Source organism: Phoca vitulina, unplaced genomic scaffold, assembly GCF_004348235.1.
Source record: "Phoca vitulina isolate PV1807 unplaced genomic scaffold, GSC_HSeal_1.0 scaffold25, whole genome shotgun sequence".
Classification (NCBI taxonomy): domain Eukaryota; kingdom Metazoa; phylum Chordata; class Mammalia; order Carnivora; family Phocidae; genus Phoca; species Phoca vitulina.
This window is the reverse complement of record NW_022589728.1, coordinates 44,710,398-44,731,496: the sequence shown is the minus strand read 5'-3', so window position 1 is coordinate 44,731,496 and position 21,099 is coordinate 44,710,398. Positions and strand designations below refer to the sequence as shown.

Below are 21,099 nucleotides of genomic sequence, written 5' to 3'. Positions count from 1 at the left end.
GCTGAAACTTCAGTAAGAGAATTGTGAGAAGTCTTATTTTAAAAACCTAGGGATAAAGTACACCCTCAATATTGAATATTTTGGAGGCATCCTACTCTTCCAGAACCCAAAGGAAAAACAGAAGTTAAATAGCAAGACGCTTTTGCAGAAGTGTTGAAACAAACAAGAAGAAGTTTTATTTTGAAAATACACTCTTTGAAGATAAATTTGGCTTCCATTTTCCATAGCTAGGAGCATCCAACAAGATACAAAAACAAACAGAACAACAAAACAAAGACCCACGACATTATGTACAGAGCTCTAAAATGAGCTGTGAATATCTACAAGAAACTAGCATATGCTCTTTGTGAAGGGTTGTACTTGTGTGGCTTTCTACAGTTCTCAGTCCTGGGGAAGAAGAGTTAACTCCCTGGAGCTGCAGGTGCGGCTGCAACAAGGGAAGAGCTGGGGTCAGTAAGGGGTTGGGGGTGCGACCCCTGGGTGGGAGGCGTGGAGAGGTGTCTGGGGAGGGGAGCCGCGGCGGCATGGGACACATCCTGGGCTTCTCTAGAAGTCCTGCCGCGGAGTGTGGGTCAGGCTGTGCCGCCGCAGATCACAGTTTCGCCTGAACACTTTGCCGCACTGCTCGCAGCTGTAGGGCTTGATGTCTGTATGGGTGAGAAGGTGAGTTTTCAGATTACTTCTCTGATTAAAGGTTCTTCCACATGTGGGACATTTGTGTGGAGATTCCTGTTCAGATGTGAAGCAAGCAAAGGATTAATCCTTCACACCACCACCGCACCCTTCTCAATAGTTTCTGTCTTATCGGTATCACAAGCGTTAACATAACACGCGCACGACAACAAAAGAGGGGACTTGCAGGAACAAATCTGGCTCCTAATCCTCCAATCATGAAAACACACGCGCAGGCACACACAGGGGCCCCCCCGATTACACTGATAACTGCCAGTGGCCACCGCGGTGGGCTTTGTGATTTCCAGCTCTTTACATTTCATCACCGTGTCACAGGCAGGAAAAGGAGGAAGGAAAAACTCTAATCCTCTCTTAAGGAACGACATTCTCCCGGGCAATAAGGCTCCTCTTTGCTGGAAAATTAAACTATTCCTCAATGTTCAGAAAACTACAAATTATGAGGCCCCTGGGAGAGAGAGCATATGGGATTTCACCATGCCTCCATTATCGAAATTACCTTTATTTCCTCCCAAACACGAAAGCTTTAAATGCAGGGCAGATCAGATGGGGAAAAATTAGGATTTAGAATACAGAGAATGGTCTTTTCTTTAAGAAAAACATAATAATGTTTTGTGTTAAGTAAGATTAATTTTGGGGGGGTATAAAAAAGTTGAGTGCTGTTTTCCCCACCTAGAAAACTAAATTTAAACAGAGCCTTTAAGAGAAAGAGCCTGCCATTGAACACCTTTGTAAGGAGCAAAAATGATAAAACTAAACCAGCCATTGTCTTTAAACAAGAAAACAAACTTACCTGCATATGTAAAGTTTTGTGAACCGCTAGAGTTCTAGACTGACAAAATCCTTTCCCACACTCCTGACATTTGAAAGGTTTTTCTTTGGAATGGATATACCTGTAAATCAATATAAGGTTTCATTGAAATTGTTTTACCACCACGGTGAGGAGTTTCTTTTGACAGTTACTCAAAAGGAAGTCGTGAAAGGACAAAAGAAACGGGATTCCCATTATTTATGTTTTTAGATTTTACTTTTTTTTTTTTTTTTCCTGTGTAATTCTGTTTATCGTTAACCTCAACTAACAGATTCTTCAAAACATTCACCGGACGCCGTCTTTATCTACACTTGATCGCCCTCTCTGGCGTATTCTGGAGCTCAAAACCTTGCTGAATGAGTCCTTCCTGGTCTCTACGGCTTTCTCTGGTACTTAAACTGGCCAAATCATGATGTTAGGCAAGGTTGAATTCAGGGGAACTGATTTTAGCGAATCTCTAAACAGCCGCGGAGGACCCCAACGGAAGTTCTAACTCCATGGAACAGCAGGTAGAGTCCAGAGAGAAGATACCCCAACCCCTTTCCTGGGAAGTTTTTACCGGATGAAAACACTTGTAGTATTTCTTCAGTTGCCGTGTATGAATGCAGAGTTTAAGGTCGTGGAGGGGGTGTGGGGAGCTGTTTCTAAATTCAGTGATCTCAAGATCCACATAAATAAAATAAAATAAAGGTCGCCTTGGCAGGCTCTGGGGTACACCTGGGGGTGGGGAGATAGCAAAGGGAAGGAACCCAGAGAAGGTCGCCCGAAAACATTTCTAGAAATGGTCTGACGGCAGCGCGGACTAATACCCACCATGGGAAGGTCTTTGGGGGCCCTCGGCTTTACCTGCTCCGCCTCCCCAACGGCAACCGGGAGGAAACTGGGAAACAGATCTCAGGACCAAGGCCAACCCACCCAGATTGCAACTGCCTAGGGATGAGGAAAGGCCCTCCCGCATTCCAAACAAGGACGCAGTAGGAGACAGCAGCGGAGGAGAAAGGTAAATGTTGGGGACTAGTTGTAGCTGGCCGCCAGGGAGGGCCTTTGGGGATATATTCTAGTTCAGAGGGGATTTTAGTGACTCTTGGAATGTCTCTCAGGGATTCGGTACTCTGGACAAAGTCGCCTTCCCTTCCCAGGCCAACCTCTTTCCCCACCTCACCTGTGATCCCGCAGATGATCTTGCCTCCGGAAGGCCTTGTGGCAGATGTCACACGTGTATGGCCTCTCATCCGTGTGGGTCCTCTCATGGATGAGCAAGTTGTAGGATTTGGTAAAGTGTCTGCCGCAAAACTTGCAGATAAACTCTTTTTTCGTTTTGGAGGGCAACCTCCCTCGGGAGGGCTTTCTGTCCGGAGTCAATTTACTGAGCCCCGAGATGGGGCTACCCAGCCCCGGGCTCAGCTTGGTCAGGTCTCCCATCTTAGGGGGATCCTCTTGCGTGGCGGCCACCGCCAAGTTGGCAAAGTCAAAACGGGGCCGGTCCTTGTGCAGGGCTGGGAGGACGTGGGCAATGGCTCCCTGCTTGGGGTGGAAGAGGTGGGTGGTAAAGGGCAGAGCCGGGAAAGGGAATCGCGCGTCCACGAGGCCCTGCGCCGCCGCCATCTCGGTGATGGTGGAGCGGGTGATCTCGTGCACGTTGGGGTACCCCAGCGTCCAGTGGTTCATATGCATGGTCTGCACGGCGCTGAGACCGTACAGGCCCTGCAGGTGGTCCACCGCGGCGGGGAAGGTGTTCACCGCCTGCAGGAAGGAGTAATTGGTGAGCTGCAGCGACGGGTGGAGCGGGATGGGCGCCGGCAGGGCCTTGCTCCCCATTTTCCCGGGTGCTGCGGGGCGGAGGGAACCGCCCCTTTCTTCCAGGACTCAGAGGCAGGTGGGCGTGGGGCTCCGGTGAAAACCCAGAGAGACAACAGCACGCAGAGCAAACCCTAAAAATGGCAGGGGAAGAGAGGGAGAGTTGTGACTATTATCTAAGCCCGCTCGGCCTGCCCTTTGGCGCCAGCGAGGGTTACCACACCTTCCTTCAAAGTCCTCCTCCCCACTCTACTTCAGGGTCCTCAAAAGGAGTGGTGAGGAAACCGCATAGCGCCTGCCGGGCGAGTCCAGGGTGTCAGGCGGGACAGGAAGTGGCCTTCTGGCGAGCGGGGCACCCCGCGCCCCGGCGGCCCTTCTGTGGGCGCCCACAGGAAGGTCGAATTGCGGGCACGCAAGGAACGGAAGACCCGGGCCCCGGGAGAAAGAAAGGCAGGCTGTGTGTGTGTGTGCCTGGTGGGGCGGGGGCGGCGGGGGGGTTGTGGTTCTGCAGAGGCAGCACCCACTTCAGCCCACCCACCCCACCCTGTGCGGCGAAGCTCGGGCAAACACGACGGCCCGAGACGCCCGCACCCGCAGGCCTAGGGCCGAGGCTCTGTGGCCGAGGCGCCTCGGAGCTCCCCGGGGAACGACGAGGAGGGCCCATCCGAGCCGCGCGGAGCTGCTGCTCCTCGCGCTGCGCCCCCCGCCGGCTGCCCCGCCCCGTGGTCGCCTTTCCCGCGCTTACCCCGGCCACGCCGCCGCGGGTGCGGGAGCTCAGCCCCGGTGAGCTTGGCGCTCCAGGGCCCTCGGGCCCTCGGAGGGGCCAATCTCGCCCCGCGCTGACCTCGGAGGTTTTCTTTTTCCTTCCTCTGCCTCAATCCCATTTATCAGCGGTGACGGGCCGCAGGAAAGAAAAGTGACACCTCGGAGGCCGGGTTCAGCCTGGAATCGCCCCCTCCTCCCTTCCCATGGGCCGTCCCCTCCCACCCCCTACCAAGATCCCTTCCAGATGGTTCAGGCTCCTGGGGGGGGGGGTGCGGTGCGGTGGTGTGGGATAGGGGTGGGTGGGCGGAGAACCTCCCTGAGGTCCTTCTCCCAGACTGAGCGCCAAGCTCTCGGGAGGCCGGAGCACCTTCCCGGCCTGGCACCGGGGAGCCGCTTCCTACACCGGGGAGGCCTCAGGAGAAGAGCAGAGAGGAATGGAGGAGAGTGGGCTCCCTGGGGAAGGATAGGAAAGGGGCAGCAGGGGAGTCACAGCGAGCGGGCCGGGTACAGTGCGGCTTTGCCCGCCTGGAGGAAGCTCGTTTATCTGCTGGGAGACGTGTGCGGCCTGGGCCTAAGCAGGGTGCAAGCACTCGCATCTCTCTGTGCCCCAAAGAGCAATAGAGAGGTCTGATTTCAGACCCAGGTTCCCCAGGACACCTCACCTGCATTCAGGGTGGGCCCACCTTTTCCCACTTCCAGCTGCCTTTTAGCAGCGGTTCTGCTAGGTCCGCCCGACCTGGGCCTTGCCTCTGAGGGCAGCTCCCCAGGTGCGGGACTCACAGCTGAGTGCTTTCCCTGGAGAGGGGCAGGCGGGCCGGTTAGAGCCAACAACCTTTAAGCCTGGCTTTTGAACGCAGCAGGAAGGTGGGAAGGTTTGTCCAGTCTTCCCCTCATCACCCACCCCTTTACACGCCTGAATCTCTAGTGCGCTGTGAAGTGTTGCCCGGCTCTCCAAGGGCAGACTTGGGGGACCGCGCTAATGACACAGCGCTCTGACAAGGCAGAATTTGGTCACCTCAGTGAGGCCCACACCTTCTCTCCCGCCTCTTCTGTTTGGAATGCTCAGAGACAGGGATTTATTAATGAACCGCTTCTGCCTGATGGTATTTGGTCTGGGAGTTCAGACTGGGAGTTAATGAGAGGTGTGTTAACAGTCAGAGGGGCTCAGTCAGACCATTCAACCGAAACTGTAAACCTCCATTAAACTTTCCCACCACAAATCACGATTCATTTTTGTTCAGTGGCAACCCTCAAGCCCTCCTAGAAAGGCAGAAAAAAAGGTACTAAGATCCCTGGTAATCTATCTGATTATTTCCTCTTCCATTAAAAATAAAAAGTTACACTTTTATTTCCTTCTTTTTGTGTAATGAAGATTTTCCAGAGGTTCAAAATATCATCTTCCCCCTAGTGTTAAAAAGTGGTCTCCCCCTTAGAGAGGAAACTGAAATTATTATTTGAGTGTATTCCCAGACTAGATTTCTTAGAAATAAATACAGGAGGCAAAGTACAACTCCTACCACTGTTATGGGGCCAGGGGGGAGGTTGTCAATCAAAGGAATATCACCACCTGTGATTTCCATTTCACGTGCACAAAATGAAATCTGCCCTAAACATTACATGTTAATTCTGCAGGCACAAAGTTGAGTGCCATCTTCCTTCCCCTTTCTTCAAATGGTTTATAACACAAAAATTAGCAACTCTATTACAGTTCAGCTCCAAAGTGGCACAAAAGTGTATTTCATAGTAAGTTTTCATTTTAATTTGCAGGACAGATAGTTTCTTCATAGAGGACGAGCAAACCACTGGTGACTTCAACCCTTTTACAAACAGAACAACCCTAAATATCCACCAAACACTTTTGCCATAAATAATGAGGGAATTTAGATTTCCACTCTCCCACTGAGTTGCTGGAAATGTGTGTCAAAAGATATGTTAAGTCAAGGCAGAGATCTAAAGTACTTTCGTTTTGTCTAGAGTTGAGCATGTAATTCCCACACTGAGTTTCAGGCAATAACAGCGATCATCATCCTCTGCTGTCATTTCTTCACTACCCCTTTTTGGACCATTGGTTACTTTTAATTTTACAAGGAAAGAACCAATGAAAAGACATTAATATTTCGGTGGAGTTGAGGCTAGTTTTCTTTCATCAGTCTTCTTCACAGGGATTTCCAGGCATGTACAGAAGTTTTGTAAAATTTAGTTCACTGGTTGTCAACAAGTAAAAAAAGTGTACATAACTAATTTCAGTTCAGAGAAGCTTTCAAAACATTGGAGAAAAAAAGGTACGTGGTAATTTGATAGAGTCTTGCCCTTCGGTAATGCTGTTATTACACTGAGTTATCTAAAAATAATATACAGTCAGGGGTCATCTGCTAAAACCTGTGTGTTGGTGTGAGAGAAACGACGGGTGGATCCATAGACTCGCTGAACTTCAGCCCACGCCACAGTGGAATTTTGCATAAATCAGAGCGAAAGTCTTAGTAGATATAAGGAGATCATTTAAAAAGTAATAATGTTGGCCAGCCTGGATCAGGTGAACAGAGGAAAACGGCCGCGAAGTTCCTGCCCCTTCGCAGCGCCTCTGCCTTCCCAAGGAGTTAATTAAATTAAGATGCCTTCCGCATAATCTGGGTTCTGTTTCTCTCTGCTCCCTCGCTCCCCCTGCGTGAGTAATTTTCTTGTTCTGCTCAGGACTGCAGTTTGTTTAGCAGAGAAAGTAGCTGTCTGCGCCGTTTCGCTTCGGGAAACGCCAACCCTCTTTTGTTCTCTGCTAACAGGTAGGGTGACGGATCCAGCGCTCCCTCCACAAACACCTTTTTCTCCCTCCTTCCTGCAACCACCACTCGTTTCTCTGTAGCTCTTACGCGAGAATCTAAGCGTTTAAACCCCAGGGGAATTTGCCTTCTGCACCCCCCACCGCCCCCCACCTCCAGGACTGGAGGGTGGGAGGGAAATCAAAAGGCCAGCACAAGGTTGGAGAATTACCTGGGACTGAACTATTACTTCCCTCCTGAAACGCGCGGGCTAGGCAGGCAGTGTGAGTCCCGGCGCGTTCGCGCTGCGCTGCCGCCGCTGCCCCGGGACGGGTGGACCAGGAATACTACGGCACCATCAGAAACACCACGGGATTGTGGGGCTTTATCTCAGCGTACGTTGATCAGCTTTTATAAGAAGCCTTGCTGAATGCTTAGATTAAATGTCGCAAAACAAAACTAAAGACAGCACATAAAAGTGTGTGTCCTTAAGTGTTAGCTGGGAGTGGAGTGCCGGGGATCCGATAAAGTGAGAAACACAATGCCCCAAGACTGCATCCATCTGATTTCTTTTCACAATTTCTGAACGTGCGGCACGCCTGACCGAGAATGTGAGTGTCCCCTGCACCCCCTACACCCTTCCTTCCTTAAGGCGGCTGCAGCTCCTTCCCAGAGCGGACACTCACCTCCCTCAGAAAGGTCCGCCCGGGCAGCGCGGCTCAGACCCGGCCCAGGTGGTGAGGCGCAGAGCTCGGAAAGGTCATTGGGTCCACGCGGGGCAAACTTCTTTTTCCGAGCGGAATCCCGGGAGCCGCGGACATGATCTGGAGGACGACGAGCAGCAAAAACGAGAGCGGATCCTCGCCTTCGTCCAGGTCTGTGGACGTGGAGATTGTAAAGCCCGGGGGTTGTTAGAGCCGGCGCTCAGCGCTCGCCCGGAACCCCGCGCCTCCGCGAGCCTCTAGCCGCCGACTCCGGGTAAGGTCGGAGCCTGCAGTCTGGCAGGGCCATCACCCTCCAGCAGCGAGCGCTCCGAGCTCTGTCCCCGCCCGCGTCCCTCCCCAGGCTGCTCGCGGCCAGGAGTCCCGGGCTTTAGTAGCAGCCCCGCCTCCCCTTCGGGCGGGCGTCCTGCAGCAGCGCGGGGCCCACGGAGGCTGACTCCGCCTCCGCGCCCGGCGCCCGCTAATGGTCCACTCTGTTTACTTGTGTTTGGATAGCAACTGAGTCTTAAAGGCACAGGTTTGCTCGAGGTTTCCCTGTTACAGAGATGAGCCGAAGGTGACTCAGTTCAAAACTCACACATAAGCAAAGCCTACCCCCTTTCCTTCTCGGTGCCACTTTTCCTTATACTGTTAGAAACTGAACAACTGGTTCTCTGCTTCCTGAAGACCCTGAAGAGAAACCCAAAGGGCATTTTGTAGTTTTACTTGACGCTCTCGCCAGATTAATTTCCACATCTTAACAGGTTTAATATAACCATCTTCTTCGTAGAGTAAAATCAATCAGTTCTAGACTGTATTCTCCAAAATATATCACATTTCCCTCAATTTTAAATACAGCTTTGTACATACTTTTTGTCAATTATGACTATATCTGTAGTCTGCTTTTGCTTGTTTTCAAAACGAAGTTTGTTTTTAGAGGTGACAATTGACTGATTCCGTAATTACTGCAAAGACATATGTGGAATGTCCAGAAGAAGTTTCTTCCAATATTTAAGGTTTAATCAAACAAGGTACATTTTATAAGCAGTAAACCAACTTGGTTAAAGGGTGGGCATCTGCAACCCATTGGCAAACAATAAAGACTCCATCTGGAATGGGTGAAGAACAATCATTTTAAAATTCTAGGCAAATACTATTGTAGCTTCTCAAAACATGTACATCTTCATTCCCAGCAACCCCCTCCCCCAAATACAATTCATTGTTCAGTCTCCAGGAAACTTCATCGAATTTGGTGTAGAGATACATTTTTCAGGTTCTTCTAAAGGTTTGGTCCTGTGTGAGTCTAACTGCAGAACGCACTTCAGCTACGCTGTAAGTAGGATGATCGAGTGACAGAAAGGGAATGACACACTCATTTTAAACAGCCTCTTTCCAGATGAGATCTGCGTGAACAACATTGAGCAAAACCCCTTTCGTCCCAGACGAGTCACCAGAGCGGATTTGCGTTAGCCCCCGGCAAGTTCGCGCTTTGAGGGGCGCAAATCTTCCAGCCAAAATGCTGTACAATTCAAAAGTGTTCCGTCAAAAGATGGTTTTGGATGTGCCGCCCCAAAGGACAATTAAAATAATCTCATCATGCAGGGTAGTGGATAAATATAAACAGAAGACTAAAACTTGTCAAAAGGTTAACCAGTGATTGGTGAGCCAGGCAGAAGGTACGAGATATTATTTTGTTAAGATACAATTCCTTCTATTTTACTTATGCCCAGATGGAATTTTTCGTTCCTTTGGTAAAACGTAATCCAGGGATAGTAGATCCTTTTTCCCTTTCTTTCCAATTTCAAATTCTCGAAGGTTAAAATGTGAACTTGGAATGGAGACCCCAGTGTTTAATATCCTTCAGTATTGAACTGCTTAAAGATTTGACAAACAGTGTGGAAGTAGCAGAATGCCTAAGAGTTCAGGGGTTTAAAAAAAAAAAACAAAACGTTTTCCCTAATGGGTTCTATAGGGGTGCTTTCATTTCAGCGCTCAGTCCTGAGCTCCAACTACCGGGATGCCTGTGGTCCCCTTTCTCTAACCACCTCATTCCTTCCGCAGCTTTTCTCAATTTGGAAAAATTGGAGGGAACTTTCTCTTCTTTCAGACCCCCAGGACACACACTCCCGGGGTGGTGACCTGAAGAGTGTTCCTACGCTTCGTATTTCCTCTTCCAAAGTGGAGGCAACTCCCCAGCGGCAGGCTTCACACCTTCCTACCCTGTATATGTGTGTGCGAGGAATCGCCTGCTTTTCCCGCGGGGTGGACAGAATTTCCAACCACCCACCGAGCTGCGCCCTCTTTCCGCAAACCTCCTGAGCCCAGGTTTTTTCATAAACGTGTTTACCTCGCCCACCCCAGCTTCCGAAGTTCACAATGGAGTCGGGGCTACGTCGGCCCGAGGGCTGCTGTCGCTAGAAAGGTAGGCAAGAGTCGACGAGTTCCGGGCTTCGGGGAAGCCGAGGGGCGGGCAGCGCCTCTGCAGCCTCCAGGCCCCACCGCCGCACCGGGCAGGTGCGCGCCTCAGGCCGAGAGCGAGCCTGAGGCTGAGAGCCTCGCGGCACTGCACGCAGGGCTCCCCCGGGCCACCTTCGCGCCCACCCCCCGGCGGGCCCTTGAGTTTCCCCCCGGCTCAGTCCGGGCGAGCCCCTTGCTCATGCCCGCGGCTTGAGCGCACGCATTGTGGGGGCCCACCCAGGAGCAGCCTCACCCGCCGGACTCCCCCGGAGACAACGCTCCGCTGGAAAGATAGGCCACCCGGCCCATGGCGAGTTGTGGGGTCCGGGTGTGTGGAGAGGGAAGTCCTGGAGCCTACAGCGGCCCAGCTGCTCCCGGGGATCTGAATCTCTGCGCAGCCGTCCCACTCCCTCCGCGCCCCCCCGGAGCTGCGCGGACGGTTCACTCTGACATTTCCGCGGACACGGTCATCTGCTGTCCTCGCTCTGGGTTCTGGGTTTTCGACACCAAGGACGCTTCCAGGGAAATGGCTAACAGACGGACGAGAGGCGCGCGAGCAGTTGCTGCTCCAACCCGAACTGCCGAAAGTTTACGCCCCCGGAGGACCGGGTAAAGGCCGGAGAGAGGAAACACAGAGTTGGAGGAGGAGGGGTCCGGCAGAGTAGTGCCTTCTCCCCCCGCCCTGGCCCACCCAGGAGGCTCTGCCAGTTAAGCAGCGAGCAGGTGTCAGACAACAGGCTTCTTGCAGTTGACTCCGAATCTCTCCCACTCTGACCGCGCACTGCGGTTATCTTAAAAATGTTTACCCTTTAAGACACGAATTATGGTAACCCCATCTTTTTCTCCAGGGATTTCGGCTGCCATTATCTCTGAGGACTTGCCTCCCTTTTCCCCAGCTTTCCTCAGACTTTTTAGGGCGGGGACCTTTTGCATTTGAACTTCCCGCACTGTTTGCCGCTTTTCCTAGATCCCGGAGGAGCTGGAAGCCCAGCTATTCTCTGGGCGAGTGTGCTGCAGGCCCGGAGTAGTGAGGAGGCCCGCGAAAACCTAGAGGAGGATCGCGGGCATTGGTCTCAGAACTGAGGGTGTGGAACAGGGACCAAAAGACTAAGAATTTTATCTTTTAAAAAAAGTATGTTCCAGTCGGCGCTCTACACTGGGATGGGATGGGAAAGCGCAGCCGCCGGCAGAGCTCCGCGGTCTGCGGGAAGAGCCGCAGCGCCCCCTGGAGGCAAGTGCCGAGCACTACCCGGCTCAGGCGCAGGGGGGCGGTCACAGGCAGCAGGCTCCGCGGTGTGAGTGCGTAGCCATCAGCTACCCGGCGGGCTGCTGGATTCCTTTCACCTCGACCTGGGCCCCTTTGCTGCGGATGTAGAGTCCTGTGCGCCGCAGGGTTGCTGGAGAGAAGGCCTTGGCCTGCTGTCAGGGCCAACAAGCTCCTCTACCCCCACGGTCGGGGCCTTGATGAGCGCCCCACGCGATGGCCCCCCAGCGACTTCTCGCCTGGCCGGATTTTCTAAGATGAGTTTTCGGACTCACGCGCCGCTACGGGAGACTCTCACTTTCGCAGGGCAGGGAAAGACCCCAGTTCTGACCCCAGCTCAGGGAGTTTGCGGGCGGTCCCGCGCTCATTAGCTCAGATTCCAGCAGATTCCAAGGCCTCGGACACTGTCCCTGTGGGAGAGGCAAGAGAGGTTTCTCTGGGGACCGTATTAGGAAAGGCTGACCCACTCCCCACGACCTATGCTTCCTCCCACCCCATCGTTTGAAACCTTGTCGGGAATGGGTCTCCTGGACGGCCCGTGCTCTCCTTAAGCCCGAGAGCGGGAAGAGGCGTGTGGCAAGGCGCCCGGATCGCGCGCGAGCCTTCCCGGGGCGGGGCGGTGGGGGACCTGAGGACCACTCGCCGCTTCCAGCCATCCAATCCCTGGGCCCAGTCACCTCCAGAATGGGGCGAGGCTGGTCAGCCTCCGGCACCAGAGGCCGGCGCAGCCTCGCGGGGCTCGTCCCTGGGGGCAGGAGGGTGAGGGGTGCGTATTGGGCTCACTGGCGCTCTCCCGGTGCCTGCGCGCTCGCTCAGCTTCACTCAGCTGGAGGCCGCAGCGCCCTTCCAGCCACCAGCTTGCGTGGCACCGAGTCACCCGCAAGGGGGGAGCTGCTTGCGAAGGCCTTAGACCGGGTCGGAAGGTTAGCCACGGGGCCACAGCAAGGGTGGGCAAGCCGAGGGGCAGACCCTCCTGGAAGCCTGGGTCCCTTCACTGTTTGGCTTTCCCGAGTGCCGAAGCAGCAAGGCCCAGCCCGGAGTCCAGGCCGCCGGGCGATCCATCAGCCCCTCCGGGGTCGCGTGATGTTGCCAAGGCCCTGGCGCTCGAGAACGGCTCCGCGCCTTCAGGCTGCTCTGAGTCCGGAGAGGTGTCGGGGGAGGGGGGGGTGGGGGGCAGCCGGCCGCAGCGCGTGCTGGCACTGGCACGTGCTGGGCGCCAGGGGAGCTCGGCGGGCAGCGAGGCAGGCGCCTCCAGCCAAGGGCATGGGCTTAGGCTCCCAGCGTGCGCTCCGCTCTGGGCTTCAGCCCCCTCCCCCCTGCCCCCCGGTCCCCTAGAAGCGGATCTCCTGCAGTTCGCCTCCAAAGAGAAAGCCAGGTCAAGTCGTATGCTCCCGAGTCGAAGGACAGCTTCGAATTCAAGGTGCTTTTCTAACGGAGCCCGTTGGTGTTCGTGACTAAGAGGACCTAAGCATCGGAGGACAAGACCTAGGAGCTTCCCAGGAGGGAGGACCTTGTGGTTGGTGCTCCTCTGGGGCATCTCCACCCGCCCAACGTGGGACTGTCCCAGCCCTCTCACTCCGTCCGAAAAGATCCTCAGAAAGGACTAGGACAGAATCTGCAAACCTATTTTTGTTAGGCTTTCACTTAAAAAACAAACAAGCTTTACCTGCCAACGCTTTAAACATGGAGAAAATTCAAATGAAAATCTTGATTTCCAATTCCTATGCGGCAGTAAACAGCTGTGCTCTGGGTTCTCTGTCGTCTGTTTTTAAAGTATCTTGGGTTGCCTTAGAGTTTCCAATACTCTCTGAAGAGATCGTTTCTCTGGGTGCTGGGATGGGTCCAGAGTTATTGTCTAGGGCAGCAATTCTTAAAGTGTGGTCCAATAGCATCAGCAACGTCTGGAAACTTGTTAGAATGCAGATTCTCTGGCCCCACTTACTGAGTCAGAAACTCTGGGAGTGGGGCCCGGCGATCTGATTGGACAAGCTCACCAGGTAATTCTGATGCATGCCAAAATTTGAGAACCACTGACTTAGATCAAATCGACATATAGGGAGAATCGAAGGCGTGCGGAATTTCTTTCCCCCTCTTCCTCTCTCCCTCCTTGCCTTCATTTCCCTTTCCACCAGAGACTGGCCTAGGGCAGCTAATTCATTCATTCTCTCATTGATTCATTCATTCATTGGCTCTCATTCACCTGATTTCTAGAGGTACTTCCCAAGTCCTTGGAGACCTGACGAGTCACGTGACCTGGGCGCGAGCCCTCCCTTCAAGGAGTTGGGTCGGGATGCAAGGGCAAAGCGAGGGAGAGAAAGTAGTACGGGTGTCTTCCCATTTCACGGCCAGTATTTGTTATTATGATTATAATCTACTGGAATTGATATGATTTCAGGAAGTGTCCCTGTTAGGGACCACACAGGAGCATCGCACCTCATTTTAGTTTCTCACCTTTTGGGACTCTCCGCTCTTTCCCTCGCCCAGTATTCTCGAGATAGTATTCTCTTCTTATTTTCATCACTGCCTAGTGATTCTGTGAGCCTGCTGCATACCCTTCCTCTTACACCTTGACACACTGCCCACACCCTCCCTGTCCTCCCTGCACTGGGTCAGAGTGCCTGACGCTGGCGGAGATAAGGGAGTGTCACAATCGGCAGGATCGTCTCTGAACCTGGGCTGGAAGTTTCTGTGTCTTTGGATTTCCCCGAGGCTGTATGGGACGCTCTTAGGACAGCTGAAACAGACACGCAAGTTCTGCTCACCGACTCTGCACGCGCGCTCACTCGCTGCCATCTTGCGTCCTGGGGTCCCCGGCTGCCCAGCTTCCGGAGGGCAGGTGTCCCTGGGCATTGACGGCGTGATCCTCAACCTGCGGATTTGTCACCTTAAGACTGAGTCCAGTCCCATTACCTTTCACTTGGGAGTATAAGAATCGTCTATTCCCCCGCCCCCCACACCCGTGGATCTAAAAATCCAAACGGAGCTGGCACTTTGTAGTTTTCTTATGCCAAATCAACCTCCCTTAAACTTTCGCTTTGCACTTTCTCTCTAGAACCTTGACTTGAACTTCTGTTCTTAGCTAGGCAAAGAGCCACCTCCACTGGAGCATTTGCTACCCCCTGCCCCCGCCCCGTCCTCTACCCCCCCGCCCCCCGAGATTTACTGTTGAGAACAGTAGAAGGGACTTTGCCTCAAAGGCCATGGCGGGTACCTAAAAAACCGGGTCTAACTAGAAGCCTCTTGTCTATTTTTAGATTCAGGGGAAAAAAAAAAATTTCATTTTAGTGAGCCAGTGCAGGGAAGCCACTGAAAATGCACACAAAAATGAATATATTGACCTTAGTCATAAATTGTGTAAGGGTACTCAGCTCCAATGTGACAAAGTTTGCTATTTTAATATGTCCTTTTCTTATGGGGATTTTCAAAGTATAAAATGTATAGTGGTCAGGAACATGATAATCTCTTTACAACCTGTGATCATATTTCTTAACAGGATTTTGCTTTCCAGTGCAGATGGTTTGACATAGTAACATTCAAAGCAGCCAGTACTTAGTTAGGAAATGCCAAGGCCAATATTTGAATGCAGATACAAGTTTTAACAAAGGAAAATGTATATCCCTGCCGCTGTTTCTGTGACAATTCCCCAGAGGATTAATACACTATTTTTTAATCTAATCCAACTCAGCAAACTCTACAAAGTCTGTGAGGTGCCAACTCTTAAGGCACATAGAATTCCTTGTCACCAAATATTCTTGAGTGTCTACTATGGGCCAGGTTCTAGGCAATTGTGTTCCTGTTTGAGACCCTGAATTTCACCCTGACTTGGGGTTGGGGCAAAGACAAGAAAGGTGGGATTTTAAGGTTGGCTTCTTCTGGTTTTGTTAAATTGTTAAGGTATTTGTACTTAACAGCAATCTTTAAAACATTTATTGAACTCTCTCTTACATTTTTAGGTCATTTTTACAAGTCAAGGAGAGAAAGTCAGTATTTAAGCCAGCTCATTTATTGGAAAATGAATGCCAGCATAGCCTTAACTTTTGGTTTTCCAATTGGAAGACCTTAATATCATGACAACATTTTACAATAATGGTATTTCCATCAGGTGATAATTTAGCTGTAGATTCCTTATGATTGGTGACCACTGGTTCACTCAAGCCTGTTTTCACATCCTGACTCTGTAAGCAGCCACAGAAAGAAAAAAACAAGACAAAACAAAACACTCTGGCACCCTTGCTGGAGGGAGGGGTAAAGGAAGTGGCAGACAGCTAGGCTGGCCCCAACCTCATTGTTCCTTGCGAGAACTTAAAGTGGTATCAGCTCAGATCCAGCTGGCTTCAGAGAATCCAGGTCTCTTAAGGAGCAAAGAGCTCTATTATCTTTGCCTCTAAGCTCAAAACTTAAAAGACAACTTCGATGGATCTGGAGACACACAGATGTGAGAAGTGGAGAGTCTCCATTCTATTCTTACCCCATGCACTGTGTGTCACAATGACTGGTCACACTGCCTATCTTAGCTACATACTCCATTTCACAGTGCCTAACCCCTCTTCCCATGTCCTCCACAGCCCATGCCTGGCAAATGGGCCTGCCTCCAGGAATCAGTCTGGGTGGATGCTATGATGTCAGGACACCAGGCAACAGCATTTCTAACATGTGTTAGACCACGGTTGCCTTTTCCTTTGCCTGGAAAAGTACACAAAGTGCAAGTTGTCTCCCAGGCCATGAGGCACACATCCAAATGCCCTACGTGGTGGGCCCGCCCAGGCCCAGGAGAGTGTGGAGGAGAACACGAGTGTGTCATACGGGTGTGTTCACCAGTTCTGCTCCCCTCTGTCTCAGCCTTGACCACATTCTTTTGACAGGCCATATGGCCTGGGAGTGACCTGGAATATATTAGGAGCACTGGCTTGTAGAACCATTGCAGAGCAAGGGAGGAATGGCAGAGTGGGATTTTAGACCTGTTAATTCATTTAACATGTTTTATTTTGGGGGGATATTTAGTATAGTAGGCCCTGTGGTTGGTGCTGGGGATATATCAATGAATAAGGACCTATGGTCTAGTAGGGACACAGACAAATAAACAGGTAATTATGATGTATACAGTATGAATCAGAAAACCTGGATCCAAGGTCCCTAGTTAATAGTCTATTATCTTGGGGAAGTCCTGCCACTAATTGGAGCCTCAGTTTCTAAATCTGCTAATTAAAAATACTCTGAGGGTTAAATAACATGGATATATATCAATGCTATAAGTAGTTGTGATTCTTTCTTATCCATTAACATGAACTGACCTCATCAGTCCCAAATTATTCTTCATACTCCTCCAAGGACTTGGAAAGGAGACCAAGGGGAAGAAATTTGACCCAGTGCCTAGTATCTAGTGGTAAAAAGTACAAAAATTAAGTCACAGCAGCAAGTATTTCTAGAGAAAAAGTCATCTGTCTTGACAGGAAGATTTTATCAAAAGAAATTTTCACTGTTTACTGAAAAGTAGGAATACTGTACTATCCTGTATACTACATTTTGTTGTACCCTGTTCTGTTTTATTGCAATTAGAGAATACATGGGGTAGATCTATGAGGAATAGATCTTTTAGGCTTCAAAGCTATTATTGTGGATGTTCTCTGTAGTGAAACAATGATGAAATTAATTTGGGGATGTCATTGACATATGAAATCTTAGGGGAAGGAAATGGTATCAGAATACAATTGAACTGTATCAGAAAATCTTTTTTTTTTTTTTTTTTTTAAGATTTTATTTATTTGACAGAGAGAGACACAGCGAGAGAGAGAACACAAGCAGAGGGAGTGGGAGAGGGAGAGGCAGGCTTCCCGCCAAGCAGGGAGCCCGACGCGGGGCTCGATTCCAGGACCCTGGGATCATGACCTGAGCCGAAGGCAGACGCTTAACGACTGAGCCACCCAGGCGCCCCTGTATCAGAAAATCTAAAATAACATAGGTTAAACAACAGAGAAGTTAAAATTTTTTTAAAAATTTTATTTCTGAGGCACCTGGGTGGCTCAGTCAGTTAAGCGTCTGCCTTTGGCTCAGGTCATGATCCCAGGGTCCTTTGGGCTCCCTGCTCGCGGGGAGTCTGCTTCTCCCTCTCTCTCTGCCTGCCGCTCCATCTGCTTGTTTTTTTCCTCTCTCTCTCTGTCAAATAAATAAATATATAAAATCTTCAAAAAAAGATTTCAAAGTAATCTCTACACCCAACGTGGGGCTCAAATTCACAACCCCAAAATCAAGAGTCTCATGCTCTATTGACTGAACCAGCCAGGGGCCCCACCAACAGAGAAGTTAATTTATCTCTCACATAAACATAGTCAAGCCAGGGTCAATATGGGGCTAGCTCCTTGATTAGCAGGTACTTGGATTCCTTCTATTTTGTTGTTCCATCAACTTAAATAAATGATTTTCACCTTATAGTCCAAAATCGTTGCATTCCAGCCAAGAGTAAGGAGGAAGGCATGAAGGTCAAGCACCACTTCTTTAAGGAGATTCTACAGAAACCAGAACCTAGACACATAGCCAAACTCAGCTGCAAGGGAGGCTAGGAAATGAAGTCTTTGCTCTGAGTGGCTGTATGCCCCGCTAAAATGCAGGCTTCTATTACTAAAGAAGAAGAGAATAGATATTGGGCGATGCCCAATAGTCTCTGCCACAGGATGTCTAGGCCTGGTATTTGACTCTTTATAAATGTTACCTTCTATGTGTTGGTACCATAAATACTGTCATTGGTTCTGGACAGGGTTCACTATCCCCTTTGCTGCCTTTCTGGTTTTAAGCACTATATAGGGTGGCAGGATTCTGTTTTGGAACAACTCAGCATGTTGTCACTACTTACTTACTCAATTGTGGCTACTGGTGTGTGACTTTCTGTTTAGAGTGGGGAGGTGTGAACAAAGATGGTGGGTGAGGTGGGGAGACAAAAGGTGTCAGGACTTGTCTGGGGATGACCTTGCTGTGGGTTGTGATGAATACCACTGAGACCCTACGGCAGCATTCCCTTTGTGGAATGGTCCTGAGGTGTCAGGGAGGCCATGTGAGTGGGGAATACTTCATCTTTTCTCTTGGAGCATGGGATGAGAAATGAGACAGAACATACTAGAGGAAAAATGGGAGCCTTGGATCCTTCTTGGCCCTGTCACCATGTAAAGCAGGCTTGGGGGGGGCGGGGCAACTGTAGAAGCCAGGATCTGGCTTTTAACAGCCTGGGCACCCAGAAGCTGTGGCAAAATGCGTAGCTCAGTTGCCCTGAGGGGCAGAGTGAAAACTACAAGCAGGCCCCCCACACAGCAGAGAGGTTCCCCCACAGCAACAGCCCAAGGACACTCTCCAAAGATAAGTGTGGAGAGACTTAATTACCACTTAAAATTGTCTTGGCCTGACCTCTCTGCCTGGTAAACTTTACTTCTGTGCCTTATCCCGTGGTAATGCTTCCAGGCTTGATTCTCCTCTCCAAGGAGAGAGAGGAGAATACTTATCAACACACATGACTTTCCAGGTATAGAGGGAGGGGAGTGGGAGGGGCTTATGGATCCCCAGTCTCACCTGGGGTCCCCCTTCAGGATGCTGCTTGACTTGGGGCAAGTCTGGGCATGGATGGAGGTTACATGCAGAGCATTAGTGCCAATGTGTGGGGAGAAGAATTCTTTCTCTGCAGAAACATCTGGAGTGACACCGAGGACATACTTATACACATTTACACAAGCCTCAGGGGATTCCCATGCCTGAGAGAACTGGCTAGATAGTTCCTGTTACACATTTATTTCCTTAAAGGAGGTATTTTATATTCTACCCTGTAATTCTATTCCTTTGGCTTCCCACCCTGCTAAAAAGGAAAAGAATATACAGTCCAAACAATTTTTAAAACCAAGGTTTTTTTTCCCCTCCAAACAGTAAATGTGCACAATTCGTGCAGCTTTTACACACATCTGTAAGCTATGACTTGTTTATACCAGCCCTTACAATATTTTAAAAATAAAGTATAATGTTTTTCGGTCTGTATACAATAGCATTTTCTTTTATCAACCCCCCACATACAAATGTATTTACCCCTTTTTAGGGTGTAATTACATGTCTAAATAGTATGTACACAATTGATGTATAGGAAGGACATGCATGTTTTACAGCAAACATACCAAAAGGATGTAAGAGACTCGTGTTGATTCTTTACAATACAGTTACTAATAACCTGCAGATTTAGGAAAGGCCACCTAAGTTGGTTTGACCCTATTCTATCTATGTGCTGGGGCTGGAGGATTTAGGACCATAGGATGAGAAATTGTTTTAGAGACAACATCATTTTACCCATGGGATCCCGGAGGCCCAGGAGGAAAGCTATTTTCTTGAGCCAGCTGTCTTTTCCATGGCCCAGGGTTGGAATTCCTGATTTCAGAAGGGGCTTCTTTCTGTTTTACCTCATAGGCTCATCTAGGTTGGAGCTGCAGTTCCCCTCCAAGGAAAAAAATGTTGACTTGATCCCAGCAGCCTGCTGTGCCACATCAAGAGCCTCTGAGTACCAGAACTAGAGCCTCAGCCAGCCTCCAGACTCAGCTGTTCCAAGGGTGGTTGGAGGACCAGCAGCTTTGGCCTCACCTGGGGCTGGTTAGAAATGCAGCCTGACCTACTAAATGAGAATTTTAACAAGATCCCTACGTGATTTCTCTGTAGATTAAATTTGGGAAGAATTGCTCCATTAACTGTCTCTACTGCCAGATTGTGTCTTTAAAGACCTGTTTGATCATTTTCCTCTGATCCTTTAAGAACCAATAACGACTTCCTATTGCTTATCTGTTTTTATGAAAATGTTTTAAAGGTCCAGTCTTGTACAGTTTTCCTGGTCATATACTAGACTTTCTCTATAGATGGATCTGAGAATCTACATATTTAAAGATCTCTCCAGGTGACTAGCCTTCATGGGTCCTGAAATTGGCTGTTTGAGAATGATTGATCCAAAATGTTGCTTTGGAATAACTTCAAATAGGAAAACCTTGGAAACCAGCAAGCACTTATCCATGCTACCGTATTTTTCTTAGATGCCAAATCATAAAATTTTTTCCTTCTGACCATATTTTCTCTTCTTTCCCTTTCACTGACTTCTCACTTACTCCCAACTTGAGAAGACCACTGTGGCTGATTCCCAAATTCCCTTTCCCTGCTTCCTGGTTAAGCATTACCAATAGGAGTGAATTTTCCTGGAGGCCCATCCTGAGATCTAGTCATTGGTTGATCTGGCTGCTTTATCTGATATATTCCAGTGATCCTGGGGATTGATGTGGGACATCTGGTTTGCTAAATGCAAGTCTCCACCTATCTCATCATTCCATTCATGTCCCTTCTGAAGTTGTGCTTTGGTCAAAAAGAACAACATTCTCTGAGTCAAGGCGAAGTCAATTAATGAGCTCCAAATTTTACAGAAAAGAAAGCACTTAACCATGGTTCCCAGCTCTGAACTTATGTTAACAGATTCCAGAAAAGGGGATTGTTGTGTATACTAGAGCGTAATCTATTTCCATGTTACTGTTTTTATTCCGAGGGCTCTTCTCTTACAAGGCAGTGATTTAGGGCAGGGCCAGTCAACAGAGTTTTTTTTGTATTTAGAAAAGACTGTTACCAAGTCCCGTGCCTCTCTGGCTGTTCACTGTTACCTCATTACAATGATGATGTGATCTGCTGAGTATCTGGGCTTACCACTGACCACAGCAGAGGCTGGGGCATTATTTGCTCAAATGATTTTGTCCTCCTCCTCTTCTCTCTTTTTCCCTAAGTTAAATGTGTGCAAGATGGAGCAGGCTGGGGCAGGGTTGGGATGGGGGTGGTTATTCCACTGAGGACAATGTGTACTTTTTCAGCATT

The 21,099-nt window shown here is 49.9% G+C and overlaps 1 protein-coding gene across 2 annotated transcripts; it reads right to left on the bottom strand.

The window, feature by feature from the left end:
* Positions 1–219: 219 nt before the first annotated feature.
* On the bottom strand, positions 220–8,034 carry OSR2 (odd-skipped related transciption factor 2). Of its 2 annotated transcripts, none has more exons than XM_032421976.1 (4): positions 7,503–8,034; positions 2,664–3,432; positions 1,484–1,583; positions 220–647 (listed from the first exon to the last, which is right to left on the bottom strand). In XM_032421976.1, the coding sequence occupies exons 2-4, from the start codon at positions 3,317–3,319 to the stop codon at positions 573–575; spliced, it is 831 nt and encodes a 276-aa protein (XP_032277867.1). In that variant the 5' UTR covers positions 3,320–3,432; positions 7,503–8,034; the 3' UTR covers positions 220–572. The 2 variants fall into 2 exon arrangements, with proteins under 2 accessions (XP_032277867.1, XP_032277865.1); XM_032421974.1 differs by having other exon boundaries at positions 220–729; positions 7,503–7,860.
* Between the last annotated feature and the right edge of the window lie 13,065 nt (positions 8,035–21,099).